We start from the raw sequence: 21004 nt of genomic DNA, 5'->3' as shown, positions 1-21004 counted from the left end.
AGAGTATACCGTAGTATTTTGGTCCATCCAGATTACATGTAAATAATTTTCTATATCGTAATTTATAATCTTAATCTTAATGTAGTACTTTTAAAAACAAATGTTTATCTCCTTTAACTGTGTTTTCAGTAACTCACCCAATACAGTCAGAGGAGTAGCCTTAACTTTTTCACTTTAAAAGTATATTTTTCTTGATTCATATGGACAGATGTTCTTGATTCATATGGAAAGATGTCAATAACATGTGCTTGCCTTTTTTATTCGATGTGTAATTCTACTCTTTTTCCTTCTGCACTGTAACTTGGCTGCTGTAACACCCGTAAATGTCCCAGTTGTGGGACACATAAAGGATTTCTGATTCTGTTAGAACATCATTAAAGGTGGGGTAGGTAAGTTTGAGAAACCGGCTCGAGATACACTTTTTGTCATATTCCATGGAATGCTCTTAACATCCCGATAGCAATGAATATCTTAAGTGCTTTGACAAAAAATCCATTAAAAAATGTCATCTGTGGAAGCCGTAGTACGTAGCCCGGCTTAAATAACTGGATGGCCTACCTGCCTGTCAGCCTTCCATCTGTGCACAAACTTATCGTGTGCCCTCATTGGTCATGTGCGCGTTCGTGTGTGTTGGAGGAGGGGCTCTGTAAGGAAGTGGCAGATTTTTTCCGGCTGTGTATTTTCAAATTCTAGCTCACTCAAGCTGGTTTCTCCAAAATTACCTACCCCACCTTTAAATTAATAGTATGTAATTGATGTACAATTACAACAGCAATGTGCTTGCTGTTGTTATTCCAAAGTGAACTTTCCCATGGGAATCTAAATGCCATCAAAAAAAGCCTCCGGGCTGAATGAATCGGTTCCTATAAAACCAGACGTTCCTAGAGCATGACCTACATTCTCGTGGAGGCAGCAACAGGTAAGAAGCTCTTTGTTCCAGTTAGACCCATAAAAAGAATACTAAAAGGATTTGCAAATAATTCGTTTAGAGTTATTATGTTTTTGTTTTGCATTGATTTGAGAAATGCAGTGAAAGTCAAGTGAAGAGAGTGAAAGGTAAATTACTGCTAAAAGGATGTTCTCTTTTATTTTGTTGATGTCATTTATAAGGGTAAACTATCAGAGTCGGCGGAGTTACTTGTACAATGTTACCCATTGCAATTATTTCATAACAAAATACACTATACAGTACATGTACTACTTGCTGAATGTAACCTCATTACTTTCTGTCAGTTTTGGATTAACTCAATATCCAATGCAATGCAAATAAATCCAAGAGAAAAAATGTAAAACTAAGATGTGTTAGGTTCGCTCACCAGCAAAGTGTTGCTTTAACTGCACGCCTTCCTGCTTGGGCCGACACTTGAAGTGTGTGTGTGTGTGTGTGTGTGTGTGTGTGTGTGGTGTGTGTGTGTGTGTGTGGTGTGTGTGTGTGTGTGTGTGTAGTGTGTGTGTGTGTGTGTGTGTGTGTGTGTGTGTGTGTGTGTGTGTGTGTGTGTGTGTGTGTGTAGTGTGTGGTGTGTGTGTGTGGTGTGTGTGTGTGTGTGTGTGGTGTGTGTGTGTGTGTGTGTGTGTGTGGTGTGTGTGTGTGTGTGTGTGTGTGTGTGTGTGTGTGTGTGTGTGTGTGTGTGTGTGTGTGTGGTGTGTGTGTGTGTGTGTGTGTGTGTGTGTGTGTGTGTGTGTGTGTGTGTGTGTGTAGTGTGTGTGTTGTGTGTGGTGTGTGTGTGTGTTGTGTGTGTGTGTGTGGTGTGTGTTGTGTGTGTGTGTGTGGGACCATGGGGACACTGTTCTCTCAAAAACATTGATAAGAGTAAAGGGGTAAACTGTGACATGTAAAGAAACGATTTTTCACTAACACTGGTACTTCATATTTTCTACCAGATGTAAAGTTTTACATACATCAAAATGTAACTGAAAGTATCTTAGTAACACCAAAACAGCAAGAAATCTGTAAAGTAATCAAAAGAAACCTGCAATGTTTCACTGAAAAAGTGTTAAAAATCACAAACTGCCATTAAGGAAACCCCATTCCTTACAAAGTACTTCATATCCTAACAGATGTCAATTTTTACATACATCAAAATGTAACTGAAAGTATCTTAGTAAACACAAACAAATCATTGATGTTAACAAATACTGGATTGTCTTACTGAAAAAGTGTTAAAAATCACAAGCTAACCATTTAGAGTCACATTCTTAAAGAACATATATTCAGACAAAGCACTTATTATAAGCGTATCTTATGATCGCGTGCTGCAGTGGAAAAGCACCATTACAGTACCTTGGTGAGAGAATTAAGCAAAAATCAGTAAATGTATCAAAAAAACGACCTTGTTTCACTGCCTTAAAATCACAAACTGCCATTTAGAGTCACAGTTTGTGTGTGGGTGTGTTTTTTTGTGTTTGTGTGTGTGTTAGTGTGTGTTGCATGTGTTTTGTGGAGGCGGGACTAAGGTTTATGAGGGTCATAAATCACTCTCTTTGTGTAGTACTTAATCTCATTTTGACAAACAGTTGTCTTTCAACTACAGTCATGCAACGATTCATTCAGCCCGCAGGCTGTTTCTCATGGCATTTATATTACCATGGGAAAGTTCACTTTGGAATAACAACGGCAAGAATTTTTCTCTACATTTAATTAATTAATTTGTATTTTATGAAGGATCATTATTGCCGTGATTGCTCTATTAATTTAATGATATTCCAACAGAATCAGAAATCCTTTATCTGTCCCGCAACTGGGACATTTACAGGTGTTACAGCCGCAAAGGTGCAGTGCAATAAGAAAAAGAGTAGACTTGTAGACTAGCCTGTTAAGCCCCAAGCCTGTTTTTCAGGTCTCAGGCTCGAAAATGACCTTTCCACAACAACTGACAATAACTTCATTTCTAAAAGGGGTAAATTAATAATCTTTTTTCTCAAAGTAATGATAAACCTGTGAGTTGGATGTAGAAAAGTCAGAATCAATATAGATGTTTTTTATTTTAAAGAAAATTCAGATTGAACCAACACATTCTCACTCCCAACTCGGCCTATGTTGACGTCAGGGTCCCTGTCGTCACTTTCCAACGCAAGGGGGGGCCCTTTAGCGTGGAGTTTCAACTATCAGGGAGTCCCATTGACTTGCATAGAGCTCCCTGAACGTTGGTAATAGACGAGTTGGGATCGCGGCGAAATGCTCTCCGCAGATCGATTCTCACAGCGTTTATCAACCTTTTTCTTACTCAATTTAGCACATTTTAACATTATTATATGCTTACCTTTAACCTTTGTGTGCTGTTTGGGTCTGTGGGACCCGTTTTCAGTGTTTACTAAAAGAACATGTATGCAATCTAATTATTTTAACCTGCTTTATTTGGGGGTGGTCCTCACCTCCTCTAGGGGGGTCCTCACCTCCTCTAGGGGGGTCCTCACCTCCTCTAGGGGCATGCTCCCCCGGGAAGATTATTTTTAAATGTTGAAGTGAAATGCATCAATCTGGAGCACTTTGAGCACAACATGAATTTATGGATACAGCTCTCAACACTCAGATGAAAGGGAGCTGTATACTTTTCAAAAATCCAAACATCTTTAGAATATGATTACAACCAATAACACATAATTTAAACTTGTTTATTCTTATCTTATGTTACCTAGTTAGCATTCTTTCTTTTTATTTATGCTTATGTTACTAATCACTCCCCTTTCAAATACAATATAGTACACATTGAATGATTTCTTACTTTATCTATATTAAATAGATAAAGGTGTGCTCTCTCTCTCTCTCTCTCTCTCTCTCTCTGTCTCTCTCTCTCTGTCTCGCTCGCTCGCTCGCTCGCTCGCTCGCTCTCAGAGGCTGTGTGCTCCTCCGTGGCGATGACGGCTTGCGTTAAAAAATAATAATAAACATATTTGTAAAGTGGGGGGACACAAACGGGATTTCGAAAAGAGCGGGGGACATTTCCCCCCTGTCCCAGGTGGTAATTAATATATATGCAAGTTGCAACACACAGAGTAACACTCTGCCCCTCATGTGTTGTATAGGCTGGCATGATAGGCTGTTCAATGGGGCTGATGTGTTGTGTAGATTCTGCCAGAAGGAAAATCAGCGGGGAGGTGCCACATTGCTTTTCTTCCCGACTGCAACGCTGGTCCCGCAAATCAAGCAAGAACGTGATTGGTCGATATTCATTGTGGGGGTGGGGGGAGGAGGGATAGAGTTGTAGTAAGTATAGAGTTCGCTATGATTTAGGTTTCGTTTAAGCATAGGGTAGATTCTTTTAATTACATTTCCTTTTTTGTTTTGTGTATTTTATACATTTTGGATTTGCTTGGCAAGCTATTTTCAGAACATGCCCTGCGGGCGACTCACGTTGCCCCTGCGGGCGACTAAGTGCCCGCGGGCACCGTGTTGGCTACCCCTGAACTGAACTCTGGGGCTAACTCCCTCTATCATTTGTTCTTACTTTGGCCATCTTGATTTAAACTAGTTTGTTTATTTTGTTCTAGTTAATTGATTATTTTGTTTGACTGAACCTTTTCTCTTGTGATTTGTTTTATTTTAAGTGTCTATACAAGTTTTTATCATCTTTTGTTCATGAGAACATATTTGATATTGTGTTTGTTTGTTTGTTTGTTATTTGATTTACGTATTTTGCCCCCATTAACTGCGTTTCCCTCTTTGTTTCCCAACGTAGGTACTGAGAGCTGAAGCTGGTGGTTTTCTTCCCTTCTTTTGTGTGTGATGTGCTCCCCCGTCGACCCTATCTCCCCACTGGTAAGCCTCAGCCCCTAATTCATTTTTCCCTTTCTGTTACAGCCCTGTGTGACTGTTTTAAACTGCATTTTAACAATTGACTTGTGCTTAATAAAATTGTATATTTTTGATAAATTGAAACCACGTCTCCTGTGCCCTGTACTACGAAGCCGTTTTTTTTTCCGGTTAGCGAAGGTAACTTCAGGGTTAACTCAGGGTTTCCGGTCCTACGACGCTGGTTCACTTCTTACCGGGGTAGATCTCCATGGTAACTTATGCTGAACACCAAACCTGCTCCAGAGTTCCAGATAAGAGATCAACTCAGTGAAAGCACCGCCTGCTGACCAATCAGAGCTCAGTGTGCGGAGTTTAAAGCGATCAATTCATATTACAGGATAAAATAAATACAGTTTAAACTGCCGTATGCAGGAAAGAGGTCTGGCAAAAATCACCTACTGTGTGAACATGAACATTTACGGTATAGAATATCACCTCCCATCTTCAGAGCAATCTGACTATTATTACATTAGCGTTAAGAAAGCTTACTTAAATATCTGCCACAACATAAGTAACCGGAGCAAAGTAACATTACGTACAGTCCGCGACACTGTGAGTGCAGACATCGATGTGTCCCATTATCATTCATATCAGATCATATCACATCATAATGTATCATATATTTCCTTATCTGAGTCAGCTTCTCGAGCCGTATCTGGCCGTGCAACACTTACATTGTCACATACTCAGTGGCGTTTTTATATGTACAAAAGTGGTGGGGCACAAAAAAATTAGATGTCTATATATAAGCTTCTGCAGTGACGTGCAGTGAGGTTCATGGCTGGTGAGGCACTGGCACTGACTCTTCAGGTTTACAAATATTATATTTTGACCTAAACCAAAATATAATATTATTTTCAAAAGCTTTTTTTGTCTGATGCTTCGATTAATTTTAAACAGACAGTTCAACAAAAGGATACCCAAAAAATGTAATTTTATCATTTAAATATTGAATTGTTCTCTCTTAGTAAGATCCCATTTTCAATAAAATTGCGGTCTTACCTTGACTTGAAGATGAAGTCCATTTTCCTATCCTTCTGGACAAAAATTTCTATAACTTTTTTGTAAAAGTCCTCCTTATCTTCTTGTAGTTTCAAAAGTCTATCATAAATCTAATCCATAGATTTATGATAAAAAAATTATAAAAGTAGGGTAGACATGTGGATATTATCCGGCTAATCAAAACGTGCATTTATCTAACAGGTACGTTTCCCACAGATCTTATTTCGAGCTATTTTCTAAAATCCTCTGGAGAAATCTCATTGCTTTTTTGTGCTTACTTCCTGGTTTTAGGACGCGCCACTGCAGCTCTCTCGTCTCCTCTTCACACAGCACACTTTTCGCGGCACACGTACTTACAGCCAATCAGCTCTGAATGATTTGAGATGACGTATGGTGGGGATGGCAGCTCTGTGCCCCTCTGGTCATTATTTTTTTGCCACACACATTACATTACAAAATACTCTGAGCATGCGCAGTGAAGTTTTTACAGTCACCGTTCACTTCACAGCGAGAGGAAGGGGCATAATCAGGTTTTGTCCCACATGGCTCTAAACAGCTCAATAGGCACACACTGTGACTGTAGACACACTAATTAGAAGAACACAGACTAAAACAGCAATGTACAGACGAATCAGATGATTAAACATGATCTTAAAATATATTTTATATATTTTTTTATTTATTTTTTTGCATTTTTGTAATCATTATTTGTAATACTTTCTGCTGACACTAGGTGGGGCTGTGCCCCACCTGCCCCTAATGACCAGTCGCCACTGCACATACTGTATGCAGAAGTATTATTTAAAACAACACATTAAGTTGAAGAAACACTCGAGTCAAATGTAATTAAAGTCAGATCCACTCGTGTCTTAGACGGGCCAGTGATATCATAAAACTGTTAATGTACGCCAGGGGCGTCGCCTGGACCTGAAAACATTCGGGGCTTAGCCCACAGTGGCAGCGACACTACAGTGGCATTTTTTACTGCAACACTCCCCACACGCACACACACAGTACACCCGCGACTGTTACAATGAAGGCTCGATAATCAGCTCACGGCATATAGGCAGGGGTAAAGTGGTTTTATGAGTGGGGGGCGGACCTAACCTCCTCTAGGGGGGTCCGGGGGGATGCTCTCCCGGGAAGATTTGTTTTTAAATATTGAAGTTAAATGCATCAATCTGGTGCACTTTGAGAGCAAAATGAAGAGATCTATGGATACCTCTCTCAACACCCATATGAAGCAGAACTGTAAACAGATGTACTTTTTCTTCATGGATATTTTACTAATCACTCCCCTTTTAAACTCTATTCTTGTTTTACTGCCATATAGTATTTCATAACTGTTTTTCCTTTATTCTCTTATTTTTTTTATAACTATAAGCCCCGGATGCCCAGGCCAGGCGACGCCACTGATGTACGCATTCAACCAGCTGTTCTTCCTGCACCTTGCAGGTGCAACTATGTTGCTTTTATCCTGGATAAAGTGTTTAAGTCATGGATGTTTAAAGTTTAACTTATTCGTATTTGTCTAACGTGATAGTTTACTTTTCATTCAGGAAGTATGACGCTGCGCTGTCAGTACACTTGTCCCTGTTTGTGATTGGTCAAATGTTGATAACCCCGCCCCTTTCACGTGAACGCGCTCTCAGCCGGAAAGAGAAACCCTGGGTTGATTTACCGAGTTGATAACCAGCGTCGTAGGACCGCTTAGCGAGATGTCGTTTGTTAGGGTTAGTTAAGCCGGGTAACTCAAACATATCCAGGGTCTGTTGAACTGGCTTCGTAGTACAGGGCACTGCTCCATTAGTATTCGAACCTGTGTGTCCTATCTATAACAGAAAACCTGTTCATATTTCCTTGGGTGAAACTCCCAAGGTGGCTTGTCGGAATTGTGAATGGTGTAATCAGTGGCGATCCTAGAGTCGGTGGGGGCCCTAGGCAAACATTGCCCCTCGAACCAGCTTTTCATCACCACGCACAGCTAACAGCAAAACTTTGGGCCCCCTTCTGGTCCGGGGCCCCAAGCAGTTGCCTGCCTTGCCTGTTCACAAGGAGTGCCCCTGGGTGTAATCAAACCAACTTTAAACAAATACATTCACCTATCCTCCCCACTGCGGCTACTGCCACAATAATAAGGTTTTTGGATGCCTGTGGACAAATATTTAGAGTTTCAGAAAACATGTTTTGGGTAAATGCATTGTATCCAACTTCAAATGTTTTCATGAAAGAAGGTTCACAATGCACAGGCAATGTCAGCATTGTTTTGTTTTGCTGCGTATTGGAGCCTTCATTCTGTAAATTAAGAGACTCAAATGTGTTTATTTTTCCAAACAGTCTCCACAGGTGACCATGGCTGAGTACAAGCTAGAGATAACAACGGGTGATCTGCAATATGCAGGAACATCGGACTACATTTATGTCACCTTATTTGGAACTGAGGGGCAGAGTGAGCGAACTTTGATGGACAACTATGGCTTCGACTTTCAAACAGGGGCAGTAAGTGAAACCCAGTTAAACATCTGCACTTGTCTGTACATAACAGATTGCATCATCAAGTAAGCACTTTAGATTTTAAGTCATAATTTAGTGCAAGACTTAGCGCAAATGTATACCACACTAGTTCAACACCTGTAAAATACCGTAAACCCATATTGATCTTTACTACAGTAAGCCACATTTTTGTAATGAGTCGCCAAATCCTTTAACGTGTGATCTATGTGACGTTAACTGCTATAACTCTTATACTCTCAATGTGAAACACTGATATAAACACAATCTAATGGCCTTTTACATTTATGGTACAGTCAAATGATACATTTAACTTTAGTGGTGAGAGTGAGAGGACTCATTTGAAATAAGCCACTATTATAAAAGAAAAAACCTTAATATTAACAGACTGGGCTCTGGTATTCTATACTGTACATTTCAACCCAGCCAGTTGACGTAATGGGCTATCATCACATGTAATACAATGCTGACCACTTTAAAAAGATAATCTGGTTTTGGCTGAGGCTTCTAATAATCTGTATCATAATATAATAATTATTCTTATTCTTATTCCAAGCCAGGGAGCTACACCTTGAAAACCAGTTTTTCTCTGGGCAAACTTCTGCTGGTTAAGGTTGAGAAGGACCAGTATTTATGTCTCCCAGAGGATGAGTGGTACTTCTCCAAAATGGTGGTGACGACTCCAGAAGGAGATGTTATTCTTTACCCCTGTTACAGATGGATTGGCAGGGGAGAAATGGTGGAGCTGAGAGGAGGGAGAGGTCTGCATCAATGTCCCCAAATAACTGATTAATATAGATATTATTATTGTCAGTTTTTTTACATCTTGTTGGCTTTGTACATTTAAATTTGACTGCTATAATGTTCTTTTCATGTCTCAGCAATGAAAGCTTTTGAGGATGATCACCCCCTGTTGATTGACCACCGGAAGAAAGAGCTGATGCTCAAAAAGAGCTTGTTCCTGTAAGTTTCCATGTGTGCAGTAGAGCTGCCGTTTGTCGCCAAAGTTTATCTGGAGAAATGTCTTTGTGCTTTTGGGTAACTTTGTTTGTTTTATTAGATGGAAGAGTATGGGTGAAGGACTACCCCATTTCAACAGTTTCAATGACGTGTCTGAGCTCCCAGCTGAAATCAGCTACTCCGATTCCAGAACAGCTGACATCAATTACTCAAGAAAAAAAATGTGGGTCAATATATGTCATTAAATGTGTATATATTTATTATTATATAGCTCTATTCTTTAGATTTCTATATATTGAGGGAAAGGGTAAATTGCCATTCATTTCTGTATGTTGTTTATTCCTGTGTTCTAATTATTCCTTGTTTTACTTCAGTGCTATTGAACTCAAGGTTAAGGGGCTGCTAGGATCTACTGCAGAATGGGAGAGCATTGAAGACATAAAAAAAATATTCTGTTTTAAAAAGACAACAATATCAGGTATTTTCTTTTTATCCCAGTAACCAGTTGTCAGTGTAACTCACCCCATCTATGTCATGGTTTCATAACAACTGATAGATATTCAGTAGATGTTTTTCCTGTTCTGTAAAATGTTTTGTTTTCTACAAAGTTAAGTATTTCTGTAAAAGTTAAAATTATTTAAATACCTGACCAACATTCTTGCTTTACAGTCAATGACAATGATGATTTTGTTGAACCTGAAACCCCTAAAAACATTTTAGATAAATGATATTATATTATTTATTAAATGTACCAATTGTTATTCTTATTAAACCCAATATATAATTATGTTATATTTTGTATATATCAATTGCTATTCTTCCAGAGTATGTTGCAGACCACTGGATGGAAGATGACTTTTATGGATATCAGTTCCTGAATGGAGTCAACCCCGGTGTTATAAAGCGCTGCTCAGAGCTTCCCACAAACTTCCCGGTCACAGAGGAAATGGTGAAGCCGTTCCTGGAAGAGGGAAGCTCTCTGCAGAAGGAAATGGAGGTATGAGTGAAGATTAACTTTAAATGGATAATAATCTTTGTTTTCAGAATCACGATGTGTCCATTTACCATCCCTCTGTCATACTTCCTTGACTTATTACAATTCTGCGATACCTCTCGATGTTTTAAACACTTCTTTCTGATGTCTTTCCAGAAAGGCAATATGTTCCTTTATGACCAGAAGAAGATGGATGGAATTCCCCCTGCAGCCTATAATGGTGAACCTCTGCACGTGACTGCTGGTCTCTGTTTGCTCAACGTGAACCCAGAAAACAAACTGATGCCAATTGCAATACAGGTACTGTAAAATCAATTTAAAAGCCAGCATGTAATGTTATGGGTCTTTACCATGGTCAGTCTATGGAAAACCGTCTTTGAGGTATCTTAAAGGGAGAGTTAATAATCAATTTCTTATCAATTTCCAGTTGAATCAACAACCATCTGAGAAGAACCCCATCTTCCTGCCCAGTGATCCAGAAACTGACTGGCTGCTAGCCAAGATGTTCATAAAAAATGCAGATTCCATGGATCACGGATCAGTCCATCACTTCATGAGAATTCACCTTCTGGCAGAGGTTTTCGCTCTTGCAGCTCTCCGCAGCTTCCCTGTGATTCACCCAATGTACAAGGTATAAGTACTCCACACAACAGAGGTAGTGCAGGTTTTTTGTATTCCCTTGTTCTGAAATAATGCTTATCATTTTTATTGATTGATTTTCAGGTACTATAATAGAGATGGTTGATAGTAAAGCTGAGACATTTTCAAAATAAAAAGAGAAATGCTTGCAAACAAGTTCCCTTGATTAAACCCAATGACTTTGCGAGGTTGAATGCAACGTATGTGACAATGCTGAGATTAACGTAACACAACATGTGAATTCCAAAGGAAACTACTGTACTCTAAGAAATACCTTTTTGAAATGCTTGCCAGAGGCCAGAAGTGCAAACAGGTTATGGCTGGGGTGAGAGGTATCTGTAAAGATGTTGCACACATCTAAAACACATCTTTTGAAACATGAAACAAGGGGTTACTTATGGTAACCCTTGTTATATAAACACAGGCGGATCCCTCTACTGGACTCTATGGGTACTTCCCCTTGATCCTATCATGCAAGCATTCATCCACTGAGACTTTCTAGGCGTAGCCGGCCCCGGGGCGGGCCTACCTGAATGCCCGAGCATCTCACCGTATAAAAGGAGGCCTCGCCTCCTGACTGTCATCTTACACTTCTCTTCAGCAAGCAGCATAGGACAGACAGGGCCCCTGAGTAGAGGGCTCCGCCTGTGTTTATATAACAAGGGTTACCATACGTAACCCCTCGTTATATCTCTCACAGGCTCCGCCCTCTACTGGACTCTATGGGTACAGTGGGCGGAGCCCCGATGTATACACGCGCTGTCGTCCCACAACAACACTGTTCCATCTCACTGTTTCTGACCGGCTTTCTGGTTAGCAGCCGCTGCGCCTCACTCACCTCTCCCTCGGTCGTAACCGTGGAGAAAATTGAGGCTGCGGCTGACAGAGCACACCCTGACGCGCTTACCCCGCGGAGGTGTGCTATGACGTGGAGGACTCCCCCCCCCCCCCCCCCCCCCATGCCCTTAAGCAGGGGGAAAGAGTCCTCCAGCCCCTATGGGCCCATGTAAGCGCATTACGCCCGGGGAGGGGGTCAGATGCCCACTGACCCACAGCCCCCCTCCCTCCTCACCAGTCCTGCGTTGCCCCAGCAAGCACAGACGATGAAAAGGAGCCAGACATGTCCAAGAGATAAAACTTTATGAAGGGGCCTGGCGTTGACCAAGACGCCGCCGTGCATATGTCCTCCACACTCACTCCGTTAAATAAAGAGGTGATCCGGGGACCCCAGAACCGGAGGTTGCCCTCCACTGAGGGCGGGATGGTCACCAGACACCGTTTGTGTCTCTTGAGATCTAAACGCAGGCTGGAGAACCACCTCTGCAGGCGGCGCATATGCAGTAACCCCAGCGGGACCACAATGTGAGCAGCCGCCATGAGACCCAGGGTCTGCATGATAGTCAAAGCTGTCACTGTTGCCCCCTGTCGCAGTCTGCAAACTGCCCGAAGCAAGGATGCCTGTCTGCTCTCTGACAGGGTGGCGCGTAGCCTGCCTGCATCGAGCACCACTCCCAAATACAACGCCTGTTGGTGAGGTATGGGGGAGCTTTTCTTCCAATTGATCGCAAAACCCAACTTGGTTAGGTGTAGGATCAATTGGGCTGTGTAAAACATTGCCCGTTCCCTGGACCTGGCCATAACTATGAGGTCGTCCAGATAAAAGAAAACTCTCATGCCACGGCCGCGCTGCGGCTGGAGCGCTGTGGCCACACATTTGCTGAACGTGCGTGGGGACAGGGAGTAGCCGAACGGTAGTCTGCTGTACTCGTAGGCCACCCCCTGGAAGGCAACACGCAAATACTTTCTGTGTTTAGGAGCAATCTCGACATGAAAGTAAGCGTCCTTCAGGTCGATGGTTGTAAACCAATCGCCTGGCTGCGCCAGTCCCAGTAACTGTTTTATAGTAAACATCCGGAATTTTCTGCGTGCAATGTGGAGATTCAGACTGCGAAGATCCAGAATGGGCCTGAATTTGCCTGTCTTTTTGGGAACCAGGAAGTACAGGGAATAATGCCCCCCCCCCTCTCTGTCTTGCGTGCGCACAGCAGACACTGCCTGTTTTTGCACCAAGGCCTGAAACTCTGCTGAGAGAAAACCTATCTCCCCTTGGGATGATAGCTTTGCCTCTCTTATGCCTGTGAACAGAGGAGGGATGCTGCAAAACTGGAGTGAATAACCCAGTCTCAGCGTCCTGTCCATCCACTCCGTTAACACGCAGTTGCGCTTCCATTCCCCATAACACTGTGTTAGAGGATGTGCAATCAGCTGTGGGGCCCCAGCGATAAAGCTGTGGTACTCTCTGGCAACCTGTCCCGCCGCAAAACTCCCCGCGAAGGGAAGCTCTGCCCATGGGGGGTCGACACAGAAAGGGCCGACTCTCTAATGAGGACCTTGAACACACCGCGGCGCGCTCTCATGGGAGCCCGCGCTCCGCCATGATGCTTTCACCCAAACAGTGAAATGCATCAAACTGAGTTTTTACACTCTGCGTTAAATGTTTTCTAACCCTGCTACGCCGGCAATAATGTCCCTGTACCCGTATAGCACAGTTTATCACTCTCACCCGCGCATGAAAGGGCGCGGGTGAGACACTCCGTGTCCGAGTGGTCCTGCACTCTGAGGATTCCGGCCCATGTCGCCACCGGAGCCTTCGTTCTCAGTGGCTGTCGCCAAGTGGCCTCCACACACCGCCAGATGTCTGGCAGGGGGGGTTGAAACGAAGAAGCCCTGACGTAGGTGGCTCACCGGCCTCGGTGGCAGCGGTGGGGGGAGCGGCAAGCCTGCACGCTCCGCCGCCATAGTCATCACTCAGTCCTGTTGCGCAGACCTGTGCTGCTGGCCTTCCTGGCGGTCGCCGGGAACATCAGACGACGAGGTGTCGCCATCGTCGTCCCTCTCCCCGACGAGCGGACCCGCCCGGTTCGCTGGTATGGCGAACACGAAGGGCACTCCTTCCTCGAGGTCCTCCATCTCCACCACGTCGAGCTCTGGGTCCCTAGAAAGTCTCAGTGGATGAATGCTTGCATGATAGGATCAAGGGGAAGTACCCATAGAGTCCAGTAGAGGGCGGAGCCTGTGAGAGATATAACACAACTTTAATGTGTGTATTACATGTGTGTCTCACTGTTTTTGTATATTTGATTGTACTTGAAGATCGTTTTGTTATTTGTCATTCACTGTTTTTTTGGTTACTTACTTTTCACAGATCGTCTGAGGAAACTGGTTTTATGAACCATTATTTTTGTATGTATTGAAGAAATCAAACTTTTAATACAAAAATTGTAATTGATTTCAGTTGTGTTTGCTTATAGGTTCCTTCAGTTACCCTGGTGATGTTCTGCCTGTTGTCTGCTGAATCAAGCATCTTATTTGGACTTTTATTTATTTTTTCTCTGTCTGTTCAGCTGCTGTTTCCTCACTTCCGGCACACTCTTTACCCAAACATTAAAGCCCGCCTAACTCTATTCGGACCTGATGGTGTTTTAAGTAAGGTAAGGCTTTTTAAAATTGATATATTTATTACAATTATAAATAAAATAAAATTCATACCACACCTTGCAGCTTAGATTAGGCCGTTTTGGATGGTTTTTAATTTGATGTCAATAAATGTGTCTGATGGTATATGTGTATTTTTGATTTGTTAGAGTTCACTTGGACTTGATGGAATACATGAGCTCATGAGAAGGGATCTCTCTGAAATGACCTACAGCTCTCTCTGTCTGCCGGAGAACATCGCTGCACGAGGACTGGAGTCTATCCCCAACTTTTACTACAGAGATGATGGCCTGAAGCTGTGGAACATCATCCAAAGGTTTTACCTATTCATAGATATTGTGACTGTCCACAGTGATTCATTGTACAAACACCATTAGAGACTTTCTCAGGCACTCATATTATTAAAAATACAACTGTTTTGTGTATACCAGCTTTGTGAAGGCAGTAGTGGAGCACTATTATCCCTCAGACTGTGAGGTGCATAGAGACACTGAGCTGCAGGACTGGATCAGTGAGGTCTTCACACATGGCTTCTTAGGAGACAAAGCGTCAGGTATTTGTCCCATATTCTGAAGTCATTTGTAAATATAAAACATATTATAATAGTATATTTGAATGCACATAGTGATTGACAATAATAAACCCATGATGTGGTTATGAACATATTGTGCTGCCAACAGGGTTTCCAGCAGCCTTTCATACTGTCGAGGAAGTGGTCAAGTTCACAACCATGGTGGTCTTCACAACGACGGTTCAACATGCTGCCGTACACAGTGGGCAGGTAAATAGTTTAAGTTTAGCAGACCAGCCAACTGCTTTCGTTTCCTTTACAATAACCATTTAGTTTGCAGGACATTAGCTGAGCATTACAATGGAGTAAATGTTGCCTTTTCTTCTATAATGTTTTTTTCCATAATTTAGTATGACTACAGCTCCTGGGGCCCCAACGGCACGTTCCTTCTGCGCAAACCTCCTCCGACCACCAAGGGGCAGTCAAGCATGAAGACGGTCCTGGAGACCCTCCCGAATGTTGGCGAGACAGTCAGATTAGCAGCGTTGTTTTGGTTGTTTTCAGACAGATACTCAGACTATGTAAGTTTGGCGTCATAAATACTTACAGAGGATGTCCTATCCTGATGTTTTCTTCTTTTTTACCACAAACTTTCCTTTCTGATTTTATCCTTCTGGCAGATTCCCTTGGGAACATACCCAGAGGAACGATTTGATGAGCCTGAGCCTAAGCAGATGATAAAGGACTTCCAAGCAGCATTGTCGTGCCTCAGTGAAGCAATAACAACAAGAAACGCACATCTTGAACTACCCTACTCATACCTGGACCCTGCGGAGATAGAGAACAGCGTTTCTATTTAAGCAGATCTGCGATTGTATCCATGTATTTCTCATCACCTATTTTACATTCTGGGAGGTCAGTTAGACTTTTGATATAATACATACTGTATAAAAGCTGGGGCAGATAGATGAGGTGTAATGGATAATTCATTAGCAGGGACCACGCCAAAAAAGTGTGATGTTTGTAGGTTTATTGCAAGAAGTAACAAATGAATTGATATGGAGGGGGTGATGAGATATTCTGGTCTGGGAGGACGTGCTATGGGAGACTTAGAGTGGGGGTTCCGTCTCCGGCATGATCTGCTCGGGCTGATTACGGGCCCCCAGACAATTCCTAGAATTAGACATTTTAAAATATACACAAGTTAAATATGAATGGTGACAGGCAGAGGATGTTGGGAAGTAGGGATCAAGGGATGTAGGGATGTAGGGATGAAGGCATGAGGGAAGGGAGGGATGAAGGGATGTTGTGTGGCGCAGTGGATTAGTGCTTTGGTGTTCGGATCAGGGGAGCACAGGTTCAAACCCCACTGCAGTCAGCATGTCGTTGTGTCCCTGGGCAAGACACTTCACCCCAAATTGCTCCTGTGGGGATTGCCCACAGTATCTAGTATGTAAGTCGCTTTGGATAAAAGCGTCTAACAAGTAACATGTAATGTAATGTAATGTTGGGATGAAGGGATGTAGGAATTTGGGATGAGGGAAGGGAGGGATAAAGGGATGAAGGGATGTCTGGATGACGGGATGTATGGATTGAGGGATGAATGGATGTAGAGGTGTATCGCTCAGTAGGAGGTAGAAGGGGAACCGTATGGGTAGATGGTAGGGGGAGGGTGGGTTGAGAGGATGGAGACAAGCTATGGCCGGATGTTTGGCCGGGAATAATTAGAGATGGCCGTGATTAGAGACGGGGTTGGGCATGCTCCTGAACCTAGGTTAACAAGTTAACTTCATTTAGTAAGGTGTTGCTCTGGCCCCTATTTATCGATTACAGGCAAATTGATAACAAAATAGGGTGAATGTTTTCTTTTTTCTCTCTGTGTATTTTGTTGTCTCAGACCTTCTTAACCACTTAAGCCCGATTGCCCCCGCCGGCGGGAAGAAACTCAGCTATAAGTAATGTTTTATTTTTAGACGGAAACTATAATTTAAATGTTTTCACTATGTTCAATCTGAATTGACTTTAAAATAAAAACATCTATATTGATTCTGACACTTCTACAGCCAACTCACAAGTGTATAATTGCTTTGAGAAAAAAGTTTATTAATTTACTTTTAGAAGTTAAGATATAGTCATTTGTTCTGGGCATGTCATTTTCGAGCCTGAGGCCTGAAAAACAGGCTCAGGGTTTAACAGGTTAATGTATATTGAATGCAGCTACTGTGTGTTTAACGTTAGTGAAGGTTCCTCTTTCTTTTTCTCTATTAGCAATTAATAAAAAAGCTATTTAACTTCTGCTTGTCTTTAAAATCATTTTACTCAAACACATACCTATACAGTACATAGTAAAACCAGAGACACTGAAAATGCTGCAGTGGTCTCCAGAGCTGTATGTAGATCTACTGTGAGTTCTATTTGTCGGGTTCACTTTGATTTCGCTGATGTTTGATGCACTTTTATTCTGACAGAGTGGGACTTCATTCTTTCTACCTCCTCTTTGATGCAAACCACACTTTTCAAAACACAGTCCGAGTAATTTTAGACTACACCATACAGTCAATATCCCTTTCTCATTTCTCATTTTTCGACTCCTCGCCTCGCGTCTTAGTCCTGCCCAAAGGAGATGCGATCGGTGGAGTCGAGGAGGGAAATCGAGGAGAGACGAGTGGAAATAACAGGCGTTTAAATAAATTAGAAATCCTGTCCTTTAAGCGGTCATTTTAAAGCGACGTCCATTAAAGATGAAAGGAGGCACAGCAACAGTCAGTCTGATGGGCATAACCATGTTCACCAAAATGTATATATTTACTTTCAATTCATTCACAATGTGGTATAGTGAGACAACAACAGGCTGCAGATTTGGATATATATATATATATATATGATTTCAGAATCAAACGAGTATCAGAGCACTCATAATAACGTGATACTATCAGAGACTGGATATATTTCCCTCACCTCTCTCTGGTCGCTACAAAGGGGAAAACGTAATTACGGGCCAAACGTTTTATTTACAATTATTAACAGTAAGCAGGGGAAACCAACCAACTGAGACCTGTCACATGCACACACACGCACCGACAGCATATCTCAGGCTACAGCTGTTGTGTATTTTATTATGTGAAGTACTAGTGTCTTCCAATTGTTTTTAATTTTATTTCCTACCTATTTAGGGTTAAAAAAACTAAACAAAAAAAAACATCTTGCAATTTAGACTTTTTAAATGTAATTTTAAATGTTACAGTATGTCCACTGTAGAGGACGTCAAGACCATATAAGTGTGAAAAGACAGCCATAATTAACAGATAAACTATGTAACATATTATGCTTATAACGTGATATTAATTCAAGAATACATTCACCTTTATTTAAACAATAAATAAGTAATTGTTCTGAACATTGCTGTATATTTGATCACTATAAAACTAGGTTTTACCTCAATATCAAATGCAATGAAACACATGAGCACATACTACAGTTTAAAAAAGCAGAAATAAAATCTAAGTTTACCGTTTTAGTTTAATACATACAGTTAAGCTCACACACACTATTATACAAACATATAGGTTCAACAAATGAACCAAAGAAAGTGAAAACCATTGTCGAGACGAAAGTCAATATTAAAATAAGGATAATGATATCAGATAAAAACATTGAAGGGCAAATTCTAAATCTGGCTCCAGTCCAGCAGGTGGTGACAGGGAGCCTAAAATCTGTGGTTCCACTACTAGAGATGGCAAATCCGGATCCTTTTACGGACTCAGGGTCTTCTGAGTCAGTCATTGAAAAGATCCGGATCATACGAGTCATTTGAGTCATTTGAGTCAGCATCACCAAGACCGTAGAAATCCTATCGGTGAAACCGAAAAGTTGTTGCATTTCACGAGCATATTATTATTCCATATATTTGAATATATATATATATTTGTATATATATATATATACAAATATAATAATAATATAATAATATATATATATATAATATCTGCATGTATATTTTCTATTTCGACATGTATATTTTATATTTTATATTTTATTTTATTTTTCTTTCTATTCTTGTATATTTTGTAGTTTTGTTTTATTGTAAAATGCCTTTTATGCTGCTGTAACAACAATTTCCCAATTTGGGATCAATAAAGTACTATCTATCTATCTATTAAACTGACGTTATATTAACCTCCGCTACACAGTGTATTTTGCTTTAATAAAAAATGTTGATCACAAAAAAAAGGGTTATTTTGCGATTTGGCAAATCTGAGTCTGCTGTTGACTCGTGCATGAGGACGAGTCTGCTGGATCTCCGGATCAGCTGCTATATACGGCTCCGAGTCCGCACGAGTCTGGATTTGCGAATCTGAGTCTGCTGTGGACTCGTGCATGACGACGAGTCTGCTGGATCTCTGGATCTGCTGCTATATGGTTACGGCTCCGAGTCCGCACGAGTCTGATCCGCTGTGTGTTGCAGCGAGTCAGGATTTGCGAATCTGCGAATCTGCGAGTCTGCTGTTGACTCGTGCATAATATAGCGCGGGAGCCGGGTGCTGGAGGAGGGGCTATGCTTGTGCACATGACGAGTATGGATCTCTGGATCTGCTATGCTATTACGGTTAGGAGCCGTCGGCTCCTCTGAGTCCCCACGAGTCTGCAGGAAGTTTCACTGATCCGCGTCCCCTCCCCTGAGCCAAACGATAACTTCTGGCAGGCAGCTATCCTGTATACTTGCTAAAGGGTAGGCAGATGGACTGGGGTACGTTGTAATGTGATTTTACATGTTATAAAGAGAGTAGCGAGTGACGCAATTTATAGTTTTAATTTGTACGTCACACCAAGTGTGGGACTCAAGGACTCGGGTTAATGGAGAGGGGAGACTCGTCACGACCAGCTCATTTCTAGGATCCGGGTTAATGATCCGGATGAATCAGGACTCGCCCATCTCTATCCACTACAGATGTGGCTCAAAGTAGAGCAAAGAGTCACGTATATAATGAGCCTGATGCAAAGCACCTGGAGATGCACAGCACACTCTCAGCAGAGGACAAAAGGAGAAACAATTCACTGTGAGTGGCAGAAAGGAGAGGATTGACTGGAAAGGATTCACCCAGAGACACTGCTGGTTTTCAACCTAAAACGTCTGAATGAGCAACATGGAAGCTAAATGAAGCTGCATGGAGCTAAAAGAACTCTACAGTATCTCAAATAAAAAGGAAAGACTCAAGACTGAGTTGTCCCGTGTGTCCTTTGGAGTGAACCAGGCCTTTTTTCAAGTTTAGGCAGGAGTCAATCAACCAAACCCAATCAGAACTTGACAACCATAAAGCAGATTTAGGTCGTAGGCGTACAGATTAACACTTGAAGTAGAGCGGTGAAGTGACGCGTCCTAAAACCCAGAAGTAAGCTGCGCATGGGTTCCCTACATCCATGGGCCGTTTCTCAATCGCGAGGATGCTGGCTTGGTAGCACAGCCGAGCCGAGCGTCTTGCTTCAGAAGCAAGGCAAGAATACTTCCTGGCATTCGGAAAACAAAGAGTGGAACAGGCTAGCAAGTGTGGAGGTGTGCGTCATATGAGAGGCCCCGCCTTACATCTTCCGCCACAGATTTGGGGAAATTGGTCCATGCGCAAAGCATTGTGGGGATTTTAAGGACGCGAAGTCTACCCATGTGCAGCCTCGAATTTCCCCCAAACCAAGGACGCGGCCTCGGTGGAATTCCAAGTATGCTGGAGATTGGAACAGTCCTTCGGCGGCACTCGATGACGTAGCATCCTTGCAATATTGGCTATATATATAAGCCAATATTCTCGCGATTGAGAAACGGCCATGGTTCCCCCGACAAAAAAGCAATGGGATTTCTCCATAGGATTTTGGAAAATAGTTCGAAATAAGGTCTGTGGAAAACTAACCTGTTTATAATTTTCTAATCATAAATCTATCGATTAGATTTATGATTAGCTTACTTCCGGGTTTTAGGACGCGTCACTGCCACACTCTAGCCTACAGAACAGTACAGTTTACAGAGAAGAAATACAATCTGACCCCTTAGATTTTTTCTTACATGGGTTGTTTTTTCCCCCCCTAATTTGCAGTTACATGTAATTTGTTA

At 42.0% G+C, this 21004-nt stretch overlaps 1 protein-coding gene across 3 annotated transcripts; it reads left to right on the top strand.

Annotated features, from left to right (window-relative positions):
* Nucleotides 1-696: 696 nt before the first annotated feature.
* Nucleotides 697-17200, top strand: LOC117470086 (hydroperoxide isomerase ALOXE3-like). Of its 3 annotated transcripts, XM_034114627.1 has the most exons (16): nucleotides 697-919; nucleotides 4677-4756; nucleotides 8132-8293; nucleotides 8862-9066; nucleotides 9187-9268; nucleotides 9366-9488; nucleotides 9640-9743; nucleotides 10090-10262; nucleotides 10416-10559; nucleotides 10687-10890; nucleotides 14303-14389; nucleotides 14543-14709; nucleotides 14825-14946; nucleotides 15074-15174; nucleotides 15315-15485; nucleotides 15585-17200. In XM_034114627.1, the coding sequence occupies exons 2-16, from the start codon at nucleotides 4724-4726 to the stop codon at nucleotides 15762-15764; spliced, it is 2058 nt and encodes a 685-aa protein (XP_033970518.1). In that variant the 5' UTR covers nucleotides 697-919; nucleotides 4677-4723; the 3' UTR covers nucleotides 15765-17200. The 3 variants fall into 3 exon arrangements, with proteins under 3 accessions (XP_033970518.1, XP_033970519.1, XP_033970520.1); XM_034114628.1 differs by lacking the exon at nucleotides 4677-4756; XM_034114629.1 differs by lacking the exons at nucleotides 697-919; nucleotides 4677-4756 and having other exon boundaries at nucleotides 8211-8293; nucleotides 8866-9066.
* The last annotated feature ends 3804 nt before the right edge of the window (nucleotides 17201-21004 follow it).

This window comes from Trematomus bernacchii, unplaced genomic scaffold (assembly GCF_902827165.1).
Source record: "Trematomus bernacchii unplaced genomic scaffold, fTreBer1.1, whole genome shotgun sequence".
Taxonomy (NCBI): domain Eukaryota; kingdom Metazoa; phylum Chordata; class Actinopteri; order Perciformes; family Nototheniidae; genus Trematomus; species Trematomus bernacchii.
Note: the sequence above shows the minus strand (reverse complement) of the source record. Positions and strands in the feature narration are given on the sequence as shown.

What these genes read in the sequence shown, in the direction of transcription:
- LOC117470086 (XM_034114627.1), top strand. Translation starts at nt 4,724, where the DNA reads ATGTGCTCCCCCGTCGACCCTATCTCCCCACTG. An exon ending in TCGACCCTATCTCCCCACTG is followed by an intron (nt 4,757 to 8,131) that starts GTAAGCCTCAGC and finishes TTTTCCAAACAG; the next exon opens with TCTCCACAGGTGACCATGGC. An exon ending in AATTACTCAAGAAAAAAAAT is followed by an intron (nt 9,489 to 9,639) that starts GTGGGTCAATAT and finishes GTTTTACTTCAG; the next exon opens with TGCTATTGAACTCAAGGTTA.